General features: G+C 48.3%; 11 protein-coding genes across 11 annotated transcripts; 4 read left to right on the plus strand and 7 right to left on the minus strand.

The window, feature by feature from the left end:
• Positions 1-33: 33 nt before the first annotated feature.
• Positions 34-1,154, minus strand: N7529_010104 (3-methyl-2-oxobutanoate hydroxymethyltransferase ECM31; the record flags this gene model as incomplete). The annotated part of the gene is made up of 2 exons (XM_057245631.1): positions 34-654; positions 714-1,154. 2 exons carry the CDS (start codon positions 1,152-1,154, stop codon positions 34-36), a joined length of 1,062 nt encoding a protein of 353 aa, XP_057093894.1.
• Positions 1,155-2,723: 1,569 nt separating this feature from the next.
• Positions 2,724-4,829, minus strand: N7529_010105 (protein serine/threonine kinase activating protein nimO; the record flags this gene model as incomplete). Its single annotated transcript, XM_057245632.1, has 3 exons — positions 2,724-2,843; positions 2,897-4,207; positions 4,326-4,829. 3 exons carry the CDS (start codon positions 4,827-4,829, stop codon positions 2,724-2,726), a joined length of 1,935 nt encoding a protein of 644 aa, XP_057093895.1.
• A 684-nt stretch (positions 4,830-5,513) lies between these two features.
• On the minus strand, positions 5,514-7,485 carry N7529_010106 (aminopeptidase P family protein; the record flags this gene model as incomplete). Its single annotated transcript, XM_057245633.1, has 9 exons — positions 5,514-5,537; positions 5,592-5,891; positions 5,941-6,162; positions 6,216-6,249; positions 6,302-6,345; positions 6,395-6,796; positions 6,843-7,003; positions 7,066-7,230; positions 7,290-7,485. Coding segments are annotated over 9 exons (1,548 nt in total), but the record flags the coding sequence as incomplete, so codon positions are not given.
• A 395-nt stretch (positions 7,486-7,880) lies between these two features.
• Positions 7,881-8,740, plus strand: N7529_010107 (pyridoxamine 5'-phosphate oxidase family protein; the record flags this gene model as incomplete). The annotated part of the gene is made up of 2 exons (XM_057245634.1): positions 7,881-7,944; positions 8,001-8,740. The coding sequence occupies 2 exons, from the start codon at positions 7,881-7,883 to the stop codon at positions 8,738-8,740; spliced, it is 804 nt and encodes a 267-aa protein (XP_057093897.1).
• A 1,903-nt stretch (positions 8,741-10,643) lies between these two features.
• On the plus strand, positions 10,644-11,723 carry N7529_010108 (E2 ubiquitin-conjugating protein UBC8; the record flags this gene model as incomplete). The annotated part of the gene is made up of 6 exons (XM_057245635.1): positions 10,644-10,676; positions 10,752-10,759; positions 11,070-11,131; positions 11,181-11,295; positions 11,355-11,536; positions 11,587-11,723. 6 exons carry the CDS (start codon positions 10,644-10,646, stop codon positions 11,721-11,723), a joined length of 537 nt encoding a protein of 178 aa, XP_057093898.1.
• An 897-nt stretch (positions 11,724-12,620) lies between these two features.
• On the minus strand, positions 12,621-13,240 carry N7529_010109 (LAMTOR1/MEH1 family protein; the record flags this gene model as incomplete). The annotated part of the gene is made up of 2 exons (XM_057245636.1): positions 12,621-12,915; positions 13,002-13,240. 2 exons carry the CDS (start codon positions 13,238-13,240, stop codon positions 12,621-12,623), a joined length of 534 nt encoding a protein of 177 aa, XP_057093899.1.
• A 453-nt stretch (positions 13,241-13,693) lies between these two features.
• N7529_010110 (DUF2011 domain-containing protein) lies at positions 13,694-14,737 on the plus strand (the record flags this gene model as incomplete). Its single annotated transcript, XM_057245637.1, has 3 exons — positions 13,694-13,719; positions 13,784-14,324; positions 14,387-14,737. The coding sequence occupies 3 exons, from the start codon at positions 13,694-13,696 to the stop codon at positions 14,735-14,737; spliced, it is 918 nt and encodes a 305-aa protein (XP_057093900.1).
• A 356-nt stretch (positions 14,738-15,093) lies between these two features.
• On the minus strand, positions 15,094-15,772 carry N7529_010111 (uncharacterized protein; the record flags this gene model as incomplete). The annotated part of the gene is made up of 4 exons (XM_057245638.1): positions 15,094-15,110; positions 15,161-15,406; positions 15,493-15,672; positions 15,760-15,772. The coding sequence occupies 4 exons, from the start codon at positions 15,770-15,772 to the stop codon at positions 15,094-15,096; spliced, it is 456 nt and encodes a 151-aa protein (XP_057093901.1).
• Positions 15,773-16,840: 1,068 nt separating this feature from the next.
• N7529_010112 (uncharacterized protein) lies at positions 16,841-18,703 on the minus strand (the record flags this gene model as incomplete). The annotated part of the gene is made up of 6 exons (XM_057245639.1): positions 16,841-16,923; positions 16,980-17,316; positions 17,363-17,419; positions 17,479-17,700; positions 17,752-18,569; positions 18,619-18,703. The coding sequence occupies 6 exons, from the start codon at positions 18,701-18,703 to the stop codon at positions 16,841-16,843; spliced, it is 1,602 nt and encodes a 533-aa protein (XP_057093902.1).
• A 637-nt stretch (positions 18,704-19,340) lies between these two features.
• Positions 19,341-20,214, plus strand: N7529_010113 (mitochondrial 54S ribosomal protein uL6m; the record flags this gene model as incomplete). The annotated part of the gene is made up of 3 exons (XM_057245640.1): positions 19,341-19,605; positions 19,653-19,766; positions 19,841-20,214. 3 exons carry the CDS (start codon positions 19,341-19,343, stop codon positions 20,212-20,214), a joined length of 753 nt encoding a protein of 250 aa, XP_057093903.1.
• A 202-nt stretch (positions 20,215-20,416) lies between these two features.
• Positions 20,417-21,649, minus strand: N7529_010114 (3'(2'),5'-bisphosphate nucleotidase; the record flags this gene model as incomplete). Its single annotated transcript, XM_057245641.1, has 1 exon — positions 20,417-21,649. One exon carries the CDS (start codon positions 21,647-21,649, stop codon positions 20,417-20,419), a length of 1,233 nt encoding a protein of 410 aa, XP_057093904.1.
• Positions 21,650-21,993: the final 344 nt, after the last annotated feature.

Raw genomic sequence — 21,993 nt, forward strand, 5'->3', positions numbered from 1 at the left:
ACAGAAAAAGGCCAGACGGACTAGATGCAACCATTATTTCGGGTAAATTCCATCGGCCGCCTTTTCAAATTCAACGACTTCTTCCCTCGAGATGGGATACGTGTATTCCTCCGACGGGAATGCACGACTCTTAACCTCATCCCGATACAGCGAAATGCCCTTCGCCGCCTCCCCCCACACATCCGCATACTTCTTAACAAACTTGGGCACAAACCGACCAGGCTGGAAGTTGCCTGTCATGTCAACCTGCACAAGAACCTGACCTGAGCAGCCATTGCCAGCTCCAATGCCGATCGTCGGAATCCGCAGCTTCTGCGTGATGATCGATGCGACCTCTGGTGGCATGGCTTCAAGTACAAGCATGAACGCGCCGGCTTCTTGCATCGCTATTGAGTCCTGCAGAAGTTTCATGGCGCTGGCTTTTGTTTTGCCTTGGACCCGGAAGCCGCCGAGAGCATTTTGTCGCTGTGGTGTTAGGCCGATGTGGCCTACGACCGGTACACCGGCTTGTGTGATGCGTTTGATTGTAGGAGCAAGCTCTTCGCCGCCTTCAATTTTAACGCCGTGAACTCGGCCTTCTTTCACTAGGCGCAAGGATGATTCAATGGCCTGTTCTGCGGACACTTCATACGAGCCCATCGGTAGATCGCCGACCTATTTGATCAAATTGTCAGCTTGGGATCTTGTGCACCCAGGGAATCAAGTCTGCTTACAATGAAAGCGCTCTTTGCTCCCCGCACTACACTCCGGCAATGTAAAATCATCTCTTCCATCACTACCTCCGTGGTATTGTCCAATCCGAGGGCGACCATTCCTAAACTATCCCCAACCAACACCATATCCATACCCGATGCATCAGCAACATGCGCACTGGGGAAGTCGTGCGCTGTGAGCATGGCAATTGGCTCGCCTTTCTTATATAAGTTCTGCAGCGTTTGAATGGTGACCTTTTTGCGTGCCTTGCCGCTTTCCTTCGGTGGCCCCGAATAGGAACTATGTCGTGTTTGTGAGAGCAAGTATGGTGTTGACCAGGAGGGAACGAGAGATTGCTGGGTTTGCCAGGGTATAAATTGCGTTCGACTGGAGACAGCTCTTGTTCTCGATAGCGAAGAGGCAAGTGATATGCGCCGCAGCGCGGGGCCTAGCGTGGCCATTGTTGATGCTGGGTAGCACTGCGCTTGTGTGTGTGTGCGTCAAATGCCAATGTTCTTATTCGGTGTATCGCCTTATATGTCTATATCAGCTGCCCCACAAACTCAATTGGAAGTTGTCCACTGGTACAAGCGGCGATCACCGGTGACAGCTATGACTTCAGAGGCAAATAGTTGAGGTTCATGCGCGGTTCGGTATGTTCGGTCCGTAGGAGAAGGAGGGCGAGAAGTCTTATGTTGATAATTTTCGCTTGCCCTTTGAATCCTCGCTCATATATCCTTTTGTCCGGAGCAACGTGCTGGGTTATGCGGCGTAGATGGGAGCATCAAAAATTCCTGTTGAAGATCTTCTTTACTGCCGTTGATTACAGTGCCGAGTACCGAGATGTTTTGCGGGGCAGCCTGCAGTCTTGGTGTTGTGCATGCTATCAGTTTTTAAAATGTATGAAGACAATTAAGGCAGCTGAGGGTTTCGGATAGTTATTTAAATAAGAAACAATCAGACAAACAGGCAATATTCCTTTTCATTGTGAAAGAAATAAAGAACCTCGCTGAACCAGATTCCAGTATCTTACGGTTGTTACTCTCACCGCCTGGCACTAACAATACACCGCCTACTATTTCTGTGCCGCCGAGGTGATTACCGCATTGGGACTGATGGCCCTCTACTTAGATCTGTACATGTAGCTAATACTGAACTGACCAACGTTACTAGAGTTTTGAAATTTTATTTCCTCTACTTAAATTGATTCTAAGGAAAAAATTGGATTGCAGACAATTCAATTAGCACGACACAAACTGCATACAGATCATCGAGTCGAATAAATGCTTATTCAGGTAAGTAATGTCACGAGAAAGGAAAAGTCTCTTGGAGATTCAGTCGCCTGCTAGGCAACGGGTCGCAGGAGTCGGGAAACAAGAGACCACCGGTAAGACACAAGGAAAAGGCTGATGTAGAAAAGATGGCCCCGTGGGACCAAAAAAGGGTGATAACAATGTAATGGGCTGGCAATGCAAGGCGGGAAAGCCTGTGGTTCATGCTGTCGTCCATTATACCTTCAGTATATCGCAACGGCCAGGACCGGAACCGAAAAGCGCAGACTGATTGCTTAGTGGCAACCAGCGTCGACGACGGAAGTTCATTGAGACATAGAGATGTGAATATCCAAAACTGCCGTCGGCTGATGAGTAGAAGACATGTCACGATGTGAAGGTGGAGCTGGGGAAATCGGTTATTGAATACAGTGGGAAGAAGTGAAAATTATGAAAAGGAGTGGACGACTTCAACGGAAATCAAAACGAGCAGATCGAAACGTCTGACTAGACTTGTCAATGATGCTGCTCATGCAAAGAAAACAAAGAAAACGCCACCATGCATGTTCGTCGATGCCGAAAAGGATACGGTTATGCATTTGATTTCCAATTCTAGCATGACGGGCGGGAAGAAAAGTGCAGTGAGGCAGAAGAAAAGCAATTGAAAATGCAATCTCGGCTTGTACCAGAAAGTTAAGGTACTCGAGAGAAGATGCTGTCGCAGTCCAAAGGAAATCATGAAATGCTAAAACAGCAGATCTATTCATCATGTTCGTACTCGTCTTTGAGGGGGCGCTGGATATCGAAGAGAAGGGCGTCAAGCTCTGCCCAGTTGGTCGAGTTCGCAGCAAAGCGGCGATGTTTCCGGGTCAGGGTGTGCTGTAAGAAAAGTTAGCATCGACAATGCGAACAACGATATTAATCAATTTTACCTCTTCGAAATCATCAAACTTGTCTGTGCAATTCTCACAATAGCCGGGCTTAGGATCCCTCCGGCGTTCGGGCTTCTTTTGTTGGGCATCCTTCTCATCTCTGCTCCGTTTGGAGCCAGCAGCATCCTGGTGACCTTCGGTTTCATTGTGGCGAAGGTTTGATTTGCCAGGAGGGTTGAGGTTGTCTTTCATGGGCATTGCCGCAGATCGTTGTGGCGCGGCCATTGATCCAAGTGTGAAACCACCAGTGCCCTTCTCAAGAACCTTTCGCTTGAGCCCATGAACCTCTTTGCTTAGACCTGCTTTTGCGCCAGGTGCAGCAGCAGTAGACGAGATCATCTGAGATCGAATAGCGGATGTCATGTTGGATGGCTGAACACCTGAAGCTGCAGGTTCATGTCCAGTGTAGAAAGGTCCAGTCCGAGGGAAGTGAGGAGGGATGAAACTTTCTGAACTCTTTCGTACATGAGACTCATCAATCGAGGGCTTCTGCATTTCAGGCTGAACTGGATGCGAGACGCGCACATCCTGGGTGGCAGAGGGCCTGGGGATCTCTGTCGCTTGCCCGCCTTCGAGGGCCTTGGGAGCCGGAGCCGGAGCCTTCGGTTTAGCATCACGATTTCCATCGGCCTTGAGAGCGGCCGCTTTCTTCTCCTTCTGGAGTTGACGTAGTCTGTGTCGGTCGTATTCTTTTCGGCTTGGAGGTTCATCGATGAAAGGACACTTTCCGAGAGGCGCACTTCTGAACTGTGGCCAAGAACCATCCTGCCGCCTGGCAACTCGAGGGTACTCACGGACCATGACTGGCTTGGTCTTTTCATTCATGTCGTGGATGTATACAAATGGACCCTTGAACATTACCATTTCCATGGATGCCAAAGGGTCACGATCGGACGGTCCGTTCAGGAGCTCCTGGCGAAGGACCCGTGATAAATCGTTTTCAACCTTGCCGTTCGCACCAATTGCAGCCTTGTTTCGTGAGGCATTTTCGTATTGAGAACAGATATCACTGTCGTTAATGGTGTTGATCATACGCTGCAGCTTCTCCAAAGCCCAGATCTTCATACCCATTTGCCGAGCTCTTTGCAGAACATCCATAGTGCCTTGGTCTCGACGTGTCTCGGTTTTCAATGATGTATGGAGATGGGCCTCGCCATTCCGCTCCAGGAGTGAAGGATTGACAGTTTGGACATTGCTGTCACCGTTAGTCGCGGGGGCAGATACCTCTGCTGTAGGGGCGGTAGATTCTGGCGGGATCGTACGCGAAGTGACAACGTGGGTCACAGAACGTGAAAAGAATTTCTCCTCTGACTAAAATAGAATTTGTTAGTAAAGTAGTTTTCGAGAGATTCGAACAATCGGTGTTAAGGACAAGATATGCATGCGTCATAATCTTGGTGAGTGCAGGGAGGGATATTAGGATACTTACAGCACCAAGAGCCATGACTTGGCGAGAGCATTTCCGTCGCATATCCTCCGGAATACTGTCAAAGTAGAAGACGAACTGAGGGAATGCCTTCCGATAGTGACGTTGCCATTGTCGAATGGAATCCATAGTGTCTGCCGGGGCCTTCTCGGCTCTGACTGCCTTGACCAGCGGCTGGCGTTCCTTCTCTCTGGCAGCAACTAGCTTCTTCTCAAAGGCACTTGGAGCGGCGTTCGATCGTCGAGCGAAGAGTTTCGAGTCTGTGTTTTGGCAGGTTGTTGTCGACGCTGTCGACCTGCTTGCTTCGTAGTCCATTCCGTCCATCACTTGTTTCTTGGGTGGTGGTTGACCATAGGGAATTTCCATCTGGGTAGATCGAGATCGTTTAGCTGGCAGATGGCCTGCCCTGTGTGGAGAATTGGTTGCATTCGGCACGTTTGCGAGTGGACGACGAGTCGCCATGGTCAGGGAGTTTCGTGGCGATGGGGGTACGAATACAGTTGCCATTGGAGAGCAGGTTCCTATTGTCGACGCGTAAAGATGTTGTAGACTGATAGTTATCAGCCGTTGGAGAGGGGTACTCGATCAATAGCACGCGACGTGCTACACGTCTTGCCGAAGTTAAACGAGTTTAAATGGACATTGTATGGCAAGAGGCAACTAGTCAAAGGAGAGAGAAACCAGAACAATCAAAGTTGGGAAGAGAAAGACGAGGTGGAAGACCTGAAGGAAGAGAAAGAAAGAAGAAAGCAAGTCGTGTGGTGTGGATCTTAGTTTGTTTTGAGCGGAGGCCTGACAACCAACAGCAGCGCGCGAAGCATGAACATCAACATTGCATTCTTTCAACCGCGACCATTCTTTTTTACCTTCTTTTCTTCTTTTACTTCATTCCCGATCCCATTCTCTAAACTGGCTTTTTCCTCCTCTCTTAACTTATTACCATGCAATTACAAATCTGACCAATCTTGTCTCCAACCCCCTCCAAAACCAGCCTTCAATCAGCCAAACAGCCCCAGACCAGCCACCAAAAAGCAATCTAGGCAAGGTTATATCAAACATGTGGAGTATGAAAGAGACAGATTAAGGAGGCTTAAAGTTAATTACTTTGAAGCCTTATGCTGCTTATGCTATTTATTGTACATGGAATCGAGGGTATCTGGCAACTAGGGACTATACACATCACATCTACCTACGCAGAGCCTCAATGTCCTCAACCTAATACAAGTTAGTAATAATCACAATCACAATCCAAGTCGCTGGCAAACATACTTCTTTGACAGCCTCGGGGGTCAAAACAATCGGGTGTTCATCTCCGACACAGACACTATCCTCGATACGGATTCCGATCCCCCGGAAGTGGGCCGGCCAACGCTCATCGTCAGGAACATAAATACCCCTGGCATGAGTTAGCGCGTTTGAGGGTGAAGCAAAATAGGCTGGGGGCACGAACGGTTCAATAGTGATACATTGTCCTGCCTTCAGGTCATAGCCTCGGGAATATCCCGGGCAATCGTGAACGTCCAGGCCAACATAGTGGCCCAAGTGATGTGGAAAGAGAACATTCAGTGCCTATCTTTATTAGCGAGGTATTATATGACAGAGGACTTGTTTTCCATACATCACCAGAAACATTGAAGCCCAGTGCCTTAAGCTCATCTTTCAAGCCATTTTCGGCGATTCCATGAAGTTTGTCCAAAGAGAGGTTGGAAGTCTCGCGGCACAGGGAGAGACAACTCCGGTGCACTTTGAGAACAGCATTGTACAGATCCCGTTGAGGATCAGTGAACTTGCCGTTGACGGGCCAAGTTCTGGTAATGTCAGAAATGTATGTTCCCCATTCCTGCGATCTGATTAGTACTTTGAACTTTAACGATTGAATTCACATAGACCTACGCCACCACCATCAACCAGCACGAGATCGCCATCCCTAAGGTGTATTGTAAGCATATAGTAACAAGGACAATGATGGGGGTACAAACTTCAGCACATCGTCGTTTCGGGTGTAATGAATAGCCAAGGCATTCTGGACTTTAATCAGCATTAGGCCAAAAATGGATAGCTTGGAAAAATACCTGACCACCCGCAACTACCGGGACAAAGGCGTTGGTGTCGCATCCATTGACCTTGAACTGGTATTCCAAGAAAGAGTAGAGATCCTTTTCACGGGTGAAGTCCTGGCGCATAGCCTCCGTGAAAGATCTGCCGGAAGCTTGCCCCAAGCGACGCATTTGGACAACCTCGTTCTCACTCTTGGTCACCCTCATTTCGTTGAGCATATGTTTCAATGGCCTGACTCTGCGATGATCCACCATCTTCTTAAGCTTCTCCGATGCAACCGTGGGACCATACAAATACCGATTCAAGGATGATCTTGAACCATCAAATGAGGGAATATCCGAGTAAACCTCCGTGGCACCGTGAATAATGCTGGGCAGGATTTCCCCAATACGCTCAATATTGCCTGTCTGTCCTTGCTATCAGCTTGAAGTCATATACCATGCTCATATTCGTATCCCATACCTCGTCGGCATTGAAGACATCTCTGGCCGCCTGAGTGCCGGAGCGTGCTCCATCCCAAAGCTCTGCCTTGGGGTCTTTTTCCCGCACGTATAGATGGAAGATATGGTTGTCGCCCGAGCCGTCATTCCCGATAATCGCCAGCGCATTCGGTTCGTTGAATCCTATTCGGCGGGCAAATGTTAAGCGGTGGCCCTTCTTGTGACTTTGCCCCTAACTAACTCACCAGTCAGGTAAAAGAAATTTGAGTCCTGGCGGTATTCATTGAAAATCCCCGAGGCACGATACTTGACCTCTGAGGCGGCCAGCACTGCAATCGCGCCTTTGGGTAGCTTGTTGGCGAGCTTGGATCGGCGTTGCGCATATTCAAGGGCAGTGATTCCCGGTGTCACTATACACAAGTCTACCAGTTAGATCAATCTCGAAATTAAACAAAAATCAATGACTCACGTTCGCCCGAGCTGAGGATGTGGGGATGCGTCTCATGTAACGGCTGGCCAAATTTGAGTTCGGCGGCAGCCACCGAGGTCGCATAGCTCCGAGGGAAAAGGTTGCATCTAGGTAATTGACGTAGCGAATGACTCAAAGGTCTACATGAGCGCATATGCAAAGCACATTGGCGAACGAGAGCCCTGCACGTCGCCATGCTTTAGAAAGTGAGTGATAAGGATAAATTGTAGGAATTGTTATCGCGAGGCTTTCCGCTCTCCGAGCCGGCGGTGTGGGCCAATCACCTCCACTGTGTTTACCATCGGATGCGCTGCTCTCGTCCACTCTCATCCCCTGTCGTACTATGTTTTCCGTGGCTCAATGCATCTGTGCACATCCTTGTTATCCCGATGGTCCACTCCAGCCTGTGTGGGGAAATCTTACACGGATGGACCTACTTGAACAGGTCCTCTAAGGCGTGCCCTAGCTCACCGGATCATTTACCTTGATAATCATTATTTGATAGTTCTCTACTATAAAGTATTTTGTTTTCTTCGTCTTCTTCTCATTAATTTCTCTCTAGTTTACGATAACTTTGCAGATCTCTAAATTATGGGCAGAACTTTGACCTATCCCAAGCGGGTTTCCAACACTGCGAATCGCTACAAGCATCGAGGTGAGACGAAACCTTAAAGTACATCGACAATTACAATTGCTGAAAACAGTTTCTAGCTACATATGACCTCGGTCCAATTCATAGCATCATCAATGATTCCCAGGTACTCCATGTATCATTCAATCCAGGCCCCGAGGACCCCTTCCCGGCCATCTTGCCGATGATTGGCCAGATGGGATCATTCGAGTATCCCTCTGCTAGCATCGACGAGCCTCTCGAATGCTATCTCCATGGATATGTCAGCTCACGTATTATGAACCTCGCCCGTAATTGCAGTGAGGGCGAAGGGCTTCCAATCTGTGTGGCAACCAGCAAGATAGACGGACTGATTCTGTCACTCACGCCTAATTCGCACAGCTATAACTACCGCTCTGCCATTTTGCACGGATATGCAAATCTCGTCACAAATGAAGAAGAGAAACTTTGGGCTATGAAGTTGATCACGAACTCGGTTCTCGAGGACCGCTGGGATCACTCGCGTGTGCCACCGGATCGTGCTGAAATGCAGTCAACTGTCATTCTCAAAGTCAAAATCGTGGATGGCAGTGGTAAGATCCGTGATGGTGGTGTGTCAGATGAGCGCAAGGATTCCGCCAACGAGAAAATCACGAATAGTGTCTGGACTGGTGTCGTCCCGGTCTGGGAGACCTTTGGTACACCTATTCCTAGCGGTGATAGTAAGGTTGCGGGAGTGCCGGAGTATATCACTTCTTACATCACCAAGAAGAATAGTCAGAATCAGGCTTTGGCAGAGGGTACAGTGAAGGTTCAGCTACCTCCTGAAGAGCAGCACTAAGAGCTTTTCCAATGGTCTGTTGCAGCAAAATATGATGGTGTTATTCTGAGCAATAGGCGGTATGTTTCGTTGACTTCTTCTATTATGCTCTCTGTTACCATAGACGGTCCTACAATGCCTCAATATACTTCCGTGTGAGGATTCGTCTTTAGTCTGTCTGAGACTGAGTGATTGTTACCAGGACTTCTCTGGTGGACATAAATTGAGTTGAGAATCGCAAAATTTTCTCTGGGTAGTGAGATCATGGTTCATCTGTGAGATTTTCACAGTGCCTAGGAATTTGGTACATGAGATAGACCTAAATCGTACCTAAAACCTGGAAACCGCTTATAACAAAGTTATCCCGTTGCAACAATTATCAGCTGCGTATGCAGGTTTGAAAATATATTGTAAAGAAACGCCAAAAAAACATAAGAAAAAGACCTGAAACAAGCCCTGGAGCCCGATGTAAAAGGGTAGAAGCAATGACAATAAAGTGATCCTGTAGATTATAACCAAACTTTCAAGAAGAAATGTGGGTTGTCTTTCAGAGCATTTCAAATACCAATAGGCCATTCCGTTCATACCATGCCTCTGATCATGATAGCTAACCCAAAAAAAAAGCACAAAAAGAGAGAGAGGGTCCCTAAGCTCTCGCCTGCCCATTCAGATCTGTGTTATATTTTTAGCTTATTGCAAGAGGCCAAAATTGGACCCGATACCAGAAAAACGTTTCAGTGGCAAGCTGCGACTGAAACCATTGCCCCTCCCGCTGCTCCAATATAGTCGAACCGCGAGAATAGCGGCAAGAATAGGGATGCCGTAGGTCATACAAACGCTGAGGGAACATGCCAGTGGCTCATGCCAAGCAGTCACCATGTCCTCGCTGACGGTGCAATACAGATATCGGCCAACATCTAGACTAAGGTGATTCAAGAAGTCCTGCTCTGGAAACTGGCGAAGAAGGCTCCGTCCAAAGTTCCATAGAAGGCGTTCAACGGGCCAGACAAAGTTCTGTATAGTGTGGTTCGGTGTGGCTGCGGTTTGCGTTCAGGATCCATCTCCTTCTGGCGTATGATCCGTATTCGAGCTCGATAATGTTGAAGAGACGGGACAATTATCACAACTGGAACGCTTAAAATAACATAAAGAGTTTTTTTTCCCGCAGTTGAAGCACGTCAGGCGTTGGCCATGTCCTCGGCGACAACTTCGTATAAAGTTGGCCCAAGATTTTCACCGAACAGCTTAGTGAAGTCAAAATTCAAGATAACCACTCAGGTCCCATAAGTTTGCCACTGGCTGTGCGTCTACGTGTTAAGAGCCCCAACTTGCTAAAGAGGATATTAGAGATATAAATCCTGATTCTGGTTGGTCCAGCATTTTCTAGGTGGGTGAAGTGACATTTTAGAGGTGCTGGTGACCAAAGCTCAAAATGCAATAGAAATTGAGATAAAATTAAGCAATCAAACAACGGATCAAAGATATCTCAAGTACTGAGGGTGTGGTTTTTAGAGTCGAGTTGCCATCTCAGCCTCGTCCCGATCTATGGATCCACTTTGGGCCCCATATGCTGACTCATCCACTCATCATTCAGATGATAGCTTTCATCCGACCTCCTCTCTTCTCTCTCTTCTCTAGTTTGCTCAGATCAGACCTTGTGAAACCTTTCAAAGCTTTGAGTGATACTTACTATACACATTATTCCTTATTCACTGCCTACTGTCACCCTAACAGCTCAATACCCGCCCCTACAAGATCCATCATCTGCCCCGCTCATTACTTCCCCGCTCCGATTGCGCGAATACCGGCCCTAGTGAACCACGCCACTTCGATACGCTTTGCACTTGCTTTGACCTTGAGAGGCTAGTGACTTCATTTCCTTTCACATCACCACCGCCCTCAAAGCGCCTATTCTCCCGCCAACATGAGTAGCCCAAAGCGCAGAATCGAGACAGATGTGAGTGGTGTCGCAGATGGCTTGATAAGGCATCAGGGCACTTGAGATGCTAACAATGGTTCTTTTGGTGTCTAGGTTATGAAGTATGCTCCGCAAGCATGAAACCAACCTCAACAATTCCTTTACTAACCTTGATCCAGGATGTACGAACGATAATCCTATCCCTATCTCATCTCAATGTGGCCACCGCCTTTCACAACCCTTACTTGGGCTGAGCAGGTCATTTCTGGTGTTGGCAATAGAGTCTGACGATATATCTAGGCTGATGAGTGACTATGAAGTAACTCTGGTTAACGATAACAGTAAGTCCCCATTGGATCCTGGACTATGACCCGATGCGCTGACTTTGTCCACCTAGTGTATGTATTCTACGCCTCAGTGACTCACAAATAGTCCGGATACCAATCTTTTCAACAGGCAAGAATTCTACGTCCGTTTCAAGGGCCCAGAAGAGAGTATGTCATATCACAGCACTTCGGCATCACTTCGTGCTAACCTTCTTAGCACCGTTCACCGGAGGTCATTGGAAGATTCATGTGGAATTGCCCGACCAATACCCATACAAGAGCCCAAGCATTGGATTCGTCAATCGCATCTTCCACCCAAATATCGATGAGTTGTAAGTGGAGGTAATCTAGGTGTTATCGAAGGACAGCAGCTAATGCAGTGTTGGCATAGATCGGGCTCTGTCTGCCTTGATGTGATCAATCAAACATGGTCACCAATGTACGACATGCTCAATATTTTCGAAGTTTTCCTCCCTCAGCTCCTCCGCTACCCCAATCCCGCCGATCCCCTTAATGGTGAAGCAGCAGCACTGTTGATGAGGGAACCGAAGGCATACGAGGCAAAGGTGAAAGGTGCGTTCTTCCCATGTTAGCATATCCTATCCAGGTACTGATATACCTAGAATATGTTGCCAAATACGCTAGCAAAGAAGCGGTGGATGAAGCAGGCGAGGACACCGAGTCTGAAGACGAGCTAAGTTCCGCGGGAAGCTATGAATCTGGCGGTGAAGAGCCAGCGGGCACGATGGATGATGTCTAGTTGACTCGATATTTCGACGCTTGCGCCAGGTCCGAGATCGGCCCGGCCCGCACATATTGCATCTCTCAACTCTATTCTTTCCATGCTGGAACTGGGTCAGCGGGCGTTTTCTTTATTTTTATCGTACATGGGCATTGTTGTATGTTCCATTTCATTTCACACTTATTCTTACTTTCTGTTCTTCATGGCTTGTTTTATTCCCACTCGGAGGGGCATCTGCGATGGTCGTACTTGGAGTCAAGGATTGGACACACTTATGCCTGATTTCTCACTTTTGATGGGTTCATTCTAGTTTCTGCCTCTCCGTAACATCTAATGGACTGCAAATTTGAAATTAGTCACAAGGCATACTGCAATCAATCAACCTTTGGTCTAACTGTGTGGCTACAAAAGGTACCTAGAGCCTTCTACTTCCTTCGACAATGGGGGCCATAGGTAAATGAAAGAAGTGTGAGATTTGAATTCTTTTGTTTCTTAACCAAGATGAGTGAAAGAAGATACACTGAACACAAAAAGACTGTACAAGTAGTACACGGTTGACACAATGATGAATAAACAACACAAAACCAGAAAACACGCCAACAGGAACAAAAAAGTCAACATGTAATGAAAACATAGTCTGATACAAAAGAAAAAGTCTGCGCCATTGGGTATTATCAGACCAGTGAGGGAAAAGGAATGGCTATGTATGTGCGAAAAACAGTCGACCTGCGATCATGCAAGAAACAAAATCCCCCAAATAACAAACCAGCGCAGCGTAAAGAAGAGAATAAATGACGGGTCTTCCGGTACCCTCGTCCGAATCTTCAATTTGATTCCCAAAGCCTACCTTTTGTCGTGTACATCGTCATCGTCAATGTGCAGCGATCCATGCCCAAAAAGCTAAGAAGAGCGAGCCTAGTTGACCTTCAATACACCAAATACATCATGGTTGACCTTGACATCTGTGCCCATGTCGGGACGAGAACGCTTCTTGTTCGGATTGATGATAACCTCGCCCCAGTGTTTCGGCACTGTCCCTTCGGTGCCCGAAGTAGGTCGGCTTGGTGGCGATATACGATGTGTGGAGGCCACAGGTGTTGTTCCATCGGTCTTTTGCGATGGAACCGGCGATGCAGATATGGGCGTGTGGAGAGTTGCTTGGGGTTGGAGGTGTGGTTGTGGTTGGAGGGACCAGATATCAATAACCGAGCTACAGGGGTGATTAGCAAGATTTCGCGACCAAGACTGGCAGAATAATCGGTAGAATGAGCCTGCCAGTGAAAGTATTATACTCACTCGGATGTGCGTTGGCAGATAGATTCCAAAGCCTCCCTCTCGCGCCTCACATATTCCGGATCCGGCTGACTCGCCTGTTGGGCATGATTGAGCGCTCCGTAGCCATACCCAGCCTGGTAAGGGTCTTCTTCGAGTAAACGCGAAGATTCGGGCTTGAAAGTGAGAATGTTAGAGAACTGTCGGTGACGATAAGCATCCCATGCATCGCGCATTAGGCCGAGGTAGTGCGCGTTGAACATGGTGACGGAAAACACAGTCTCAGGACTCACCTCTGGAGACTCGTGGCGATTCCCGCCGAGACAGGAGGCACAAACACCCATTTAAAGGGACCAGGATCTGAACCGAGGGTGTTGAGGGCTGCACGTTTGCGCTCTACGATGGGCACGAGGCATTAATCACCTCCAATAGTCGGAGGTGTGGAGAACTGGGTTGAAGCGGAGATGTGAGGGATTATTCAAGATCGTAATGAGTGTGTGATATACAAAAACAAATTGGAGAATATGAAATGAAACAAATGGCGCAGTGATAGTGAGAGAGTCGAATATCGAAAAGAACTGGGTTCTCGAAGTCTGAGGTTGAGGTCCGTGCCATGTCATCGATAAGAGGCCGTGGCCGCACATGTCTTGGCGTGGAAGCATCATTTTCTTGACTTTGCGACACCATTTTGGTCTTTCTCCCACACACCACTCAAAATGTTTGATCTACCAGAAGCTAAGCGGTTCGTCGTCAATCTTCGCTTGAATAATTATCAATTGATACATTGACTAACTTCTCTCTTACAGCGTCCGTCGAGATGAGATGCGTTCTCCGGCGTCATCCCGCTCGCCATCACCATCAGCCGACGACTCCGAAGCCCGAGATGCATATGCCAGATTGGGGAAATTGCTCAATCTCGATCATTTGAATGATGCACCAGACACCGCAGAACAAGACAATGACCCCTCTCAGCCTGTAGAGGAGGATGATGAACAAGAATTCGAGTTTCGTTTGTTCAGTGCCCCCACCAAATCTAAAGAAGAGACGACCAAACAAGTGGATGGCGAGCAAGATGAGAACGCCACGAATACAGAGGCTAGGCCTGCCAGCACAACGCAAAAACTCCGCATTCGACTTGATTCGCCTACGCCCGGGTCTGGTGAGGGTGGACTTGTGAAGGCTTCCCGCGACTGGGATTACTATTTCTCTACGCCTGCGCTGTCAGGCACACACGACGGCGAAATCGCATCCGAGGACGAAGACCGGATAGCGGAGAAGAAGAAACAGTTCGAGAACATGGCTGTGAGTGGGGATCATATGCTTGGGTGGGCTCAGTCGCAAGCTTGGGTAAGAGCACTCTATATGCGTGTGTACATTTGGCTTTTTGACGACCACTGACATATGTATAGCCCGGCTGCCATTTGCCATGGCGTGTCATCCACCTTAAGCGCCATCAAACCAAAATGCCACGGCCTGCGGGCAGCCTCCCGATTTACGTGGTGGAGGGTGCACCCGTGTCAAAGAGTCCACTCACCCGGAAGAAGCCCGGGAAGAAGAGGCGGGTGCAGCTGCGCAAGCGTGTTGTCGCTGCCCAAGTTGCTAAAGAGAATGAGGCGGAGAAGCGAACCCGCAAAAACCGCGAGAGGAAGCTCAAGCGCAGACAAAAGGCCAGAGAGCAGAAGGCCGCGGCGGCTGGTGTCAGTGTGGAAGATATCGCTATGGCCGACGGAGATGATGCCTCATCGGGCGGAGAGAACTAGAATATATTTGGAATTTGATACCCTTGAGACTCTCGATTTAGCGGTATCTTGTGCCATCTATAGGAAGATTCATTGCAGATCGAAAAGCCACATGCGGCACATTCTTCGTGGAGCGCAACATTTTACGAGAAATCTGGATGAGTAGAAGTTGCATGATATTGAGTGGTCTGTTCACAACCGAAAAACATGGGGAAAGCATACAATGCATCGCTTTGCGACAATAATTAAGGCAGGAAAACAACGCCGTGGGTATGAGAAAAAACAAGAAGCTGCAAAATCAAACACTTGCAGGTTGGAACAGACGCCCAAAAAAATGTTCTGTTCGGGCGAATCCAGTCAATACAGGAATTACACCTTTACTTGGCGGGAACATCTACAATGGCCGTTAGTGTGTTCTTTGCCTTGCAGGGAGGACTCACTTACCAGGCTTGGCGGCAGGCTCTGCGGCCGTAGCAGCAGGCGCCTCGGGCTGGACAACAGGAGCTTCGGGCTGGACAACAGGAGCTTCGGGCTGGGCAGCGGGGGCTTCAGTCTGGGCAGCGGGGGCCTCAGGCTTAGCAGCAGGCTCCTCAACTTTAGCAGCAGGCGCCTCGGGTTGCACAGCAGCGGCTTCAGGCTGAGCAGCAGGGGCAGTGGGCGGAGCAGGAGTAGCATCAGACTTGGCAGTGTCTGAAGGGGTCAATGAGTTTAGTTGAGGAGAACAAAATGAGGAAAAATCGAAGTCAATATAACCCCAATCAATAGGATTATCATACCGGTCTTAGAGTCTGTGGTGGCAGAGGGGTCAGGCTTAGCAGCAGCGGCCTCGTTGCCCACGGGAGCGCTGGTCACACCAGGACGCTGGGCCTCAAAAGACTCCTCATTTTTCTTGGCCTTCTTCTTGCGACTGAACAGACGCTTGAAGCCTTTCTTGACCTGCTCAAGCGCGTCGGGAGCTGGAAGGTATCATCAGAACGATGTTCTTGCCGTTATTTAGGCGCCAGATGTAGAGCCACGAGTATAGGGGGTGATGATCCACTTACGAACACCAGGCATTTTAAACAACGGGGGTGGGGGAAAATCAGAAGAAAGGATGTAGACTGCGATTCCGGAGCGATGTTGATGAACGCGATACGGGTTGTTGCAGAGAAGGAGGAAATGGCACGAACAACAGCGCGAAGTCGATCGATACTATTTAACAGCACGTGACGCCCCTTCAAAACTATACGACATTTGCTTTCGACTTGTAAACGACTTTACTTCACTTCGTACAATATTATCTTCATTGCGAGAAAGGGGTTCGATTGGCTGGTCTCCATATAATTGGGTCCCGTCCCGCATCTTATCTTGGCTCTGACAGCTATTGTGGCTGTGCTAAGTCGCTTACCCTTTCATTTCATAGATGTTCTGGACCGTTAAGGACCATAATATTATCTGAGGAAAAGGAGAGGAAGGTAGAAGTACTTAATTTATGATCTTCAAGAAAAAATATCTATATATCTAGAGGAGGCTTAGAACAATACATAGCCAGCGACGGAAACACTATACTATGTCAACCGTAATTAATCGAATCGAATAGATACTAGGGGATTTCGGTTGGTAAGCTCAAAGTTAATACTATAATAATTGTTGACGAATAAAATGACGCTAGCTTGGAGTCAACTTCGAATAACCGGGAGCTGGTTAGGGCTACAATTGGTGATGTTTGCGGAATGCCAGTGCTAAATCTTTCGTCATCTCATACACTTAGGCGCTTGATATACTCAGCCCCTGTTCGAGGCTTACGTATAAAAAACGCGTGAAGTGCTAGATTATTCACATCAGGTGTATTGTTTAGGGATATCAAATTATAGTACTGACAGTACATGATCAAATAAGACAATATGAAACTTCACTGCACAAGTACTACATGGTGTCTAACAAGGTAATACGTTGGGGGTATAAAAAATGGCAAGAAAGAAACCTATCATCTTGAGAAAGAGATAGCATGATTATAGCCTGGTCAGCAAGTTTATAAGCACATGCAATCTGTGAGAATGTAAAGTGTAAGAGATGAAAATCATAGATAGTATCAAAAGATCATGAAGGCAACCTGAAATAACTAAAAAATTCCAAATTGGCGTATCAATGAAGGGTATCAAAAGGCTTCGGGATCATGGTGGTGGTATAAGTGAAGAATTTCCAGGCAATTAAAGCAACGGAATGTCCTGGATTGCAAAATGTTAGAATTAAGTCTCGAGCCATAGATAGGGACTCCACTAACCTAAGAATAGAAAGAATAAAGCAATTGCAGTCTTCATATTCTGAACTGCGATTATCACGATGAGAATAGCGCAGATATACCACGTGGAGTATCCCCCAATGGTGAAACCTGGCCCGTATTTGAATTTGAAGGCCGCATCGTCAATGACCGATTGCAAGTTGGCAGCTGAAGCACTGACTTTGCTCAACAATGTCTGTGAAACTTGCGCGTGGAATTGAATGGCTTCTTGTGTTTGTGATTGTGCAGAAAGCGCTTCTGCGTGTTTGTCTTGGGCCTTCTGCAGCTCATTCGCTTTCAATTCGGATTGCTGCACATATGTTTCCATACTTTGGAGTCGCTTCAAACGTCAGCAGACGCTTTGCATAAAATGGAATCAGTCTTACCTCGGTCATACGATTCTCTTGCTCAAGGATCATATTCATTCGGATGGCCAGCCATTCCTGGAAGAGAAACAAAAAAGTTAGTTTTGTCATTTGATGCAAAATCCGGATTGATGTACCATGGCGGCGTCAAACCTATGCATCTCATGGTATATTTTGTTTATATCAGAATCAAGAATCGATTGGAGTGATAGGCGCAACGAGGATGCAAGATCTCTGGTGGCCACGGCGTTGGTCTCTTGCGCCAGTAATTCGTCCTGGCTTCTTATAATTGCATCTTCATGCATCGACTGCAATATTCTCTGGAGGACCCTCACCTGGCTTGAAACGTTCCGTATATCCTATTGAGCTGTTAGACACTCATTTAACAAGATGACATAATTGCGTCTGACCGTTTCGAGAACACCCGTTTCCATTCGCGCATTTGACAAAGCCACAGATAAAGTATCTTGAAGATACCCTATCCCGGCTGCAATTTCCTGAAGAAAATTGCCGAATGTCCGTTTCAAGAGGGAGTCTGTCATATCGATGTCCGCGACAATTTTCTCTTGCAGACCTTGAACAGCTTGCATGAATGCCGTTTGTTGCTCAGACTGCGCAGCTGCATTTTGCAAAGCTTCTTGGAGACCATCGTTGAGTTTGAGACTGCTTTTAGCAATTGATCGATGCAAGTCAAGAAGTTCCTGCTTTTCCGTCTCAATTCGTGACGCGTGACATATAACGAGGGCATTTTGTCGGCTGTTGCTGTACGATGTCCACCATTGGGGACGTGATTCGAGAGTCTTGAGACATTGCTCCAGCAAATCCTTGGGTATTTCATCCGATGAACCGTCAGAGCCTCTGTGTCGATTCACAAACCCGAATCGAATCTTGTGCGGGGGTGGTGATACAGTAATGGGAAGGCATGAGGGAGGAATTGCGATACCGGTGCCTTTAATCTCGCATAACGCCAATCGAGCTGCATAAACGGACCGAAGAATGTCTAGACTCTCTGGGCCACCCGCTTGTGTGTTATCTTTGCCGTCTGTGAACGTTTGACACGAAGCCACCAGCCTTGTTGCTGCGACGCGGTTGCACGACGGCGAGGTGGTCATAGAATCCAGGATATGGACTGCTTCATTGAATATGCTGTCTTGGTGTCGTTCTCGAGCTTTGAGGACAGAAACGGCGTCAATACCCGGCGGCTTGGGCGATAGGGCTGGATGTTCGCCTTCTTGTGTCAGCAGAATGATTCGACAATTCCTTCCACATTTACTTACTGTATTGCAATTTACTTGCTGTACAGAAACGGGCAAGCAGCAGGAAAATTAAGGGAAGGATTTGACGGCTGTCGGCTACCTTCATCGTGAATCATTGACTTGGTGACTGGTTCTTGGTCGAGTAGAGAGGCTTTGTATAGGTTCTTTCTTCTTCCAAAGAAATTTCGTATATGTGTCTGTTATAGATCGACTGTCTGAGGTCGATGAAAACACGAAGAAGAGTGTTATGGGGTTAAAAGATATTGGTCGAGGATCACTTCATATTCAAATTGTTGGACTCGTGCTATTTGTACTTCACTTTTCAAACTGCGCTGTTCTCTACTTTCTTTTTTCATATATACACGCCCGGAAAACAATATTTAGTCGAATAAATCCTTGGATCGGGAATTTTTTTTGTCATAAACATTAATCGACATTTACGCTAACCTTGAAAGATGGACATGTTTTCGAATGTGAGGCGAAACTTAACAGAGCTTGAACACGAACAAAATCCATTAGTACAAACGCTCAAATTCGACCGATATTTTCCATAAGAGTTTTGGAATGTTTTTATAACAAAAATTGGATCTAAATGAATCAGAAAGAGTCATAAAGAATCGAATTTGAAAAGTCCAGCAAGAATATCGATAGTCACGTGCACGCTAAACCCATTGGAGACAATTCATCTGCGACAAAATCCAAAGTCCGCAAAGAAGCAAACAACCCAAAGACGCGCAATCATCATGTCGTTACCCCAACGCTGTGCCAGACAGCTTCTCCGAGAGCCATTTCAACGCGGCTCACTACCTATCTTCCTCGCTCCGGCCTTCTCCCCTTCCCGCACACAATGCTTCTCGACCACATCGCCGGCGCAGTCCCGAGTCGGAGGTGCCGCAATCACCATCCCTCCGGAAGTGAGCTTTAAGCTTGTCGATCTGCCCGCTACTCAGACCCGGACTCGCGGAAAGGATATCCCCAAGTTCGCTGCTGAGATTAAGGGCCCCAGGGGTATGTGGTGCGAAACTGACGCCCAGGATGCAAGCTGACGATTTCAGGCGAGATGACTCTGAGCATTCCCTCTTTCCTTACCATCACCCGTGATGAGAGCGGACAGAAGGCTACTCTCTCTGTCCTGGATACCGATGTGCCTCACCAGCGTGCTATGTGGGGTATGTTATTCTCCTGATTGCTGCGACTTGTTCGCTTAAGTCATTCGTATCTAACTGTCTATTTCTCTGTCCAGGAACTACCCGCGCACTTCTCCAGAACCACATCCTCGGTGTCTCCGAAGGCCACGTCTGCGTCCTCAGTATGGTCGGTGTCGGATACAGGGCGACAGTCGAAGAGAAGGCGACAACCGTTGAAGCCACCTACCCTGGCCAAAAGTTTGTCTCTTTGAAGGTCGGCTTCTCCCACCCCATCGAATTGGGTATTCCCAAGGGTGTTGTGGCCAGTACACCCCAACCTACTAGAATCCTGCTCGAGGGCGTGGACAAGCGGGTTGTGACCCAATTCGCGGCTGAGATCAGGGACTGGAGACGCCCCGAACCTTACAAGGGTAAGGGTATCTTCGTCAATGGCGAGACGATCAAGCTTAAGGCGAAGAAGATCAAATAGACGGATGGCGCATTTATTTTCTACACGGGACGTGTTTTGGTTCTGTGCTTGTACTCTTATCGTCATATATATGTACTTTTTTCATTCACAGCGATGGTATCAAAAATCTACTTCAGGCGGATGCATCTAGCATGATATTTTGTGCTCCCCGGGAGCTCTCAGTAAAAGAGGCCACAAATAGAAATCCCAAATCATAAATCCATTACAGCTTCAGCACGGTCTTGACGGCAGCAACGACAGCGTCCTGGTGAGCCTTGGGTGAAGCAACAACACCCTTGTTGGCAGCGAGAGTCCGGCCCTTGCTGAAGTCCAGGCGATTTCCGTAGATGTCGGTGACCTGGCCACCGGCCTCACGAACAAGAAGGTCACCAGCAGCGTGATCCCAGATCTTCTCTTGGTAGTCCTTCTTGACAGGGAGACGGAGGTAGATGTCACCGGCACCACGGGCAATAGAGCAGTACTTGGCCTGCGAATCCAGTCGCACGCTGGGGGCGGTGATACCGAGAAGCTGGGCGACGGCAGCGTTGTCACCTTGGGCGGAGTGCGCAGCCTCAACACCCTCACAGAAGACGGCCTCGGAGATCTTGGCAACGGGGCGCATGGATATGGCCTTGCTGGCAGCGAGAGTGCCGCTGGCAAGGGGACGGCTGGTGGCGCCTTCGCCGAGGACGGCGGAGAACAGAACACCGTTGGCGGCAGTTGCAGTCTGCTGAGAGCCGGTGCTGGCATCGATGGGGGCGGCATCATCAACGGGGAGGTTGGGGGTACCGATGGCACCGACCTTAACGTCACCGTCAACCATCAGACCGAGACAGACAGCGTACTGGCCGCCACGCAGGAAGCCCTTGGTGCCGTCGATGGGGTCGAGGGCCCAGATGCGGCCCTTGGGGCCACCGGCGCTGTTGCCGTTGTCAATGATGTCGAGCATGCTCTGCTCGCTGGTAAGGGGGCCACCGAGGATGTTGTCGCTCTCCTCGTCGTCCAACTTAATGTCCTTGACCAGGCGCCAGATCTCGGCGCTGAGGTCCTTGTCCTCACGCAGGGAGCTGGCCTCTTCTTCGGCGACAATCTCGTCGTTAGGGAAGTTCTTGCGGATGGCGGAGATGATGAGGGCCTGGGCGCCGAAGTCGCCAATGGTGACGGGGGACTTGTCGTCCTTGGAGACGGTACCCTTAGCCTTCTCGAAGAAGACCTTCTGGGTGAGAAGGCACGCCCGCTGGACGGCCAATTCGGCAATGTAACGTTCTTGTTGGTAGGACATGGTTTCGACTTTTGTGGTAGAGAGGTGGGGGAGGAGGAGGGAGAGACGAGAGCGGGATTTGAGAGCCACGCTGAGGGCCAGGATGAGGGTGGAGCAGACAAGGAAGCGGGACAGGACGCGTAACAAATAAGAGCGTGGGGTCTGATCCGTTCGGTGAGCGGTCGAATGCTTCATTCGAGTATCGATGGAGAATTTCAGTAGCTAGAATTGATTGACTCCAGCTAGTTCGTATTGATCTCCTAATGTCGTTCGTTAATTTAACTAATCATCTTTCAATTTGCAACATCATTTTAGACACCTTAGGCTATCAACCCCGCTCTAACCCCTTTAAGAGGTGAACTAAGTCCGAGGCGCGCTGCCAAACTTAAGACAGTTTCACTACTGTTCCGTCTCTTCTTTTCCTCTCTATAAAGTCTGTCAAGTCCAATTTACAACAGATCTTCTCTTGGGGGAGATTTTGATTCTATCTTACATCTTGAAATGTTTCAAGATTGACTGACCTTATCAAAATCAACCGA

The sequence above is a fragment of the Penicillium soppii genome (genome assembly GCF_028829465.1).
Source record: "Penicillium soppii strain IBT 18220 chromosome Unknown utg000007l, whole genome shotgun sequence".
Lineage (NCBI taxonomy): Eukaryota > Fungi > Ascomycota > Eurotiomycetes > Eurotiales > Aspergillaceae > Penicillium > Penicillium soppii.